Raw genomic sequence first — 3678 nt, forward strand, 5'->3', positions numbered from 1 at the left:
CCACAATTGAGGTGGGACATATGGTTGTTTGTGTTGTTATTTTTGTTGTTATGATTGTTGTTACCTATTTGAGGGATAAGTCGTAATTATTATGAGATGGTTTATTACCACCAAACATTTTTACAAAAGCTTAAGATGGTTCCTCCACTGTAGTTTCTTCTAAGTTGGGACATTCACTAGCATAATGGTCGATTGAAGTGCAAATTTCACATACCCTAGCAACTTGTGGAGTTGAAGTCTTAAAGAAACTTGCAATCTCGTTAAGCTTTCTCTCTAGTCCATTTAATCTTTCATTTATCTTCTTTCTATTTACTGCACTCATGAATTCCTTTTAAAAAGGTCACTGAATTCTCTTGTTTCAAAATGTTGGTTGTTTGATACCTTTTGTTCTATAAGCTCTCCAACATTTTTTGGCAATTTTTCTAGGAAAGATCCTCCGCTCGCAGCATCTGCTCACACCTTGTATGACGAATTCAAGCCCTTATAAAAGTTTTGAATGAGGGAATGTTCCTTTATATGATGTTAAGGTTAGGGAACACAAAGTTTGTTGATTCTCTCCCAATACTTAGTAAGAGTTTCTCTACCTCTTTCCTTAATTCCAAGAATCTCTCTATGGATGACAGACTCTTGGGATGTAGGGAAATGTTTCTCAAAGAAAAGTCTTTCAGTAGTTTCCTAATTGGTAATTCTTTTTGAGAGATAGTACCACCCATCTTGAGCTGCTCCTTGAAGACTAAAAGGAAAAGCTCTAATTTTTAGGTTTTCTAATGTGATCCCTTGAGATCTAAAGTTTTCACATAGGGTATGAAACTATCTCAAGTGTTTATGTGGATTCTTCCCTGATAACTAATTGAATTTTGGCAAGGCATTTTGTAGGCCAGTTCTTAACTCACCCTCATCATTTGGATATTCAATGTTATTGCATATGACTGTATTGTGAGAGGTGGATAACTATTTAATGCTCTTTGAGCCATTATGTTTGGGTCAAGATCAGGTGAAGGATCAAAGGGTATATTTATAACTGGAGAAGATGAAGGTGGTATAGTTTCTGTAATGGCTTCAGATGTTGAAGATGCTTCCTCAGTAGAAATCCCAATTTTCAAACTTTTTCTAATGTTACATAAGTTCTATTCAACTTTTGAGTCAATTTGATAAACTTCTTCCAGTTTGGTTCGAGTCATGCACTACGCAATCCGACTGAAGTTGTTCTTCTATTCTTGACTTTTTTTCCCCTTTGTTATTGTTTCAAAGGAAGATTTCAAATAAGAAATAAGTAAGATGTTGTTAGGTCCACTCCCAAAAAAGAGAGATGTGTCACAATAGACAAATTAAGTACCATGTCTTTTGTAATAGATTATTCTCCAACTAATCTCAAGTATTCCTCAAGAGAAATTTGTAATCAAAACAAAAGGGAAGACTTTGCTAGCAAATTCAAAACTAACTAAAGATTAAAAAACTTAAACTAAATTAAATGTATTTACATTAAAAATGAAAATAAAAATAAAAATAAGAATTAAAATATTAAAAATACTAACCGTATTACGTCTAATTTGATATGTTCCCATTCCCATTATCAAATTACTATTACTTAATATTTAAATAAAGATAATCTTTTTTATTCTGAATAATTATTTTAGTTTAAAACAATGCTTCAGTTTAAAAAAATATCAAATTGAAAAGAAAGGTTTTTAAAAAAGTGTAAGATAAAATTGGTAAAATAATTATTTTATTTTCAAAATAATTACATATTAATATAATTAAAAAAATTACATGTATACACAATTTCTTTTACAATATGGTATAGATTAAAAAAAATTAAATATTCAAATTATTAATATTACTTTACTTTCATTTGAACATGTCATAACTTTAATTCAAAATGTCAAAATTCATATCATTGTATAATATTTAATACTGTGATATAAATTTAATATAAAATTCGTCAACTGTTTCTTTATAAAATATATTCGATTACTTAATCTGAACATTTATACATATTTAAAAAATACATCATATTTGTGCAATATTTGTTTCAAGAGTTTTAAATATTAAGTGTTCTTTTGTCTTGATTTTATGCATATTTTTTTAATTAATATTTAATAGCAGTTTTTTATTTGCAGGTTTTTTTATTGGTATTATAGAAGGTAATGGGTGTTATTTATTTCTAATTATATATTTATGTTAGTCGAGTTATTAGAGCAATATATATTTATGTTCATACATTTCAAATTTTGAGTTAATCTTAACTTGACAGGATTGCTTCATAGAATAAATATCATCAAACAATCGTGGAACTGGAATGTGTTGAGATTGGGAGTATTTATTGGCGAAGATATTCTACCAATATTTATAATAACTAGATATTTATTTGTACTCTTACTTTTTCTAGTGCTAATCATCTATAAATGGCGAAGAAGACATTTTTCAATGTATGAAAACATTGAAAATTTTTTGTTAGAAAACAGTATAAATCCCATTAGATATGAGTACCGAGCGGTGAAGAAAATGACTAAAGGTTTTAAAGTGAAGTTAGGAGAAGGAGGTTTTGGTTCTGTGTACAAAGGAAAGCTTCGAAGTGGGTTAGATGTTGCAGTAAAGATGTTGAGCAAATCTAAGGATAATGGTCAAGAATTTGTTAATGAAGTAGCTACCATTGGAAGAATACACCATGTGAATGTGGTAGGTCTTATTGGATATTGTGTTGAGGGAAAAAAGCGTGGCTTAATTTATGAATACATGTCTAATGGGTCATTGGATAAATACATTTTCTCTAAAGAAGGAAGTGTTCTTTTGAGTTATGAGAAGATATATGAAATATCTCTTGGAATTGCTCATGGAATAGCATATCTACATCAAGGCTGTGATGTGCAGATTTTACATTTCGACATCAAGCCTCATAATATTCTGTTAGATGATAACTTTACTCCAAAGGTTTCAGATTTTGGACTTGCAAAATTGTATCCTACAAAAGACAAATCCATTATTTTGACTGCAATAAGAGGAACATTGGGTTATATGGCTCCAGAATTATTCTACAAAAATGTAGGTGGAGTTTCTTATAAAGCTGATGTCTATAGTTTTGGAATGCTTTTGATGGAAATGGCAAGTAGGAGGAAAAACTCAAATCCTTTAGCAGAACATTCAAGCCAACATTATTTTCCATTTTGGATTCATGATCAATTTAAAGAAGAGAAAGATATTGACATGAAAGATGCTTCAGAAATGGATAAGATTCTAATGAAAAAAATGTTCATAGTGGCACTTTGGTGTATACAATTTAAACCAAATGATCGTCCATCAATGAATAAGGTTGTAGAGATGCTTGAAGGAAAAGTTGAAACTCTTGAAATTCCTCCAAAACCTACATTTTATCTTCAAGAAATATTAGAACATGATGATACAGTCTACTCTGATGAAACACCAAGGAGTGATTCAACTAGTTCTGTGAATGTTGATGCAAACATGTCTAATCACTAATATTTTGGAATAACATTAATTATTACAATGGATAAGTTTGTATTTTAAAATTGAGGCTCGTGGATTATATATTGTTGGTTTAAAATTATGTTCATGCTCTTTTATGATTTTATAATGTGTCTATGTGATATGCTATATTTTTAGTTTTAATTTAAACTCTTATCTTTAAATATTAAATTGTCTTTTAAAAATCAAGAATAG

At 29.4% G+C, this 3678-nt stretch overlaps 1 protein-coding gene across 1 annotated transcript; it reads left to right on the forward strand.

The window, feature by feature from the left end:
• Positions 1-975: 975 nt before the first annotated feature.
• Positions 976-3477, forward strand: LOC106763491 (rust resistance kinase Lr10-like). The gene is made up of 2 exons (XM_014647676.2): positions 976-1039; positions 2390-3477. Exons 1-2 carry the CDS (start codon positions 976-978, stop codon positions 3475-3477), a joined length of 1152 nt encoding a protein of 383 aa, XP_014503162.2.
• Positions 3478-3678: the final 201 nt, after the last annotated feature.

The sequence above is a fragment of the Vigna radiata genome, chromosome 6 (assembly GCF_000741045.1).
Source record: "Vigna radiata var. radiata cultivar VC1973A chromosome 6, Vradiata_ver6, whole genome shotgun sequence".
NCBI lineage: Eukaryota > Viridiplantae > Streptophyta > Magnoliopsida > Fabales > Fabaceae > Vigna > Vigna radiata.

Excerpts from the sequence above, each read along its gene's own strand:
- LOC106763491 (XM_014647676.2), top strand. The coding sequence starts at position 976 with ATGTTTGGGTCAAGATCAGGTGAAGGATCAAAGGGTATATTTATAACT. Across the intron at positions 1,040-2,389 it reads AACTGGAGAAGATGAAGGTG|TGCTAATCATCTATAAATGG; the intron begins GTATAGTTTCTG and ends TACTTTTTCTAG.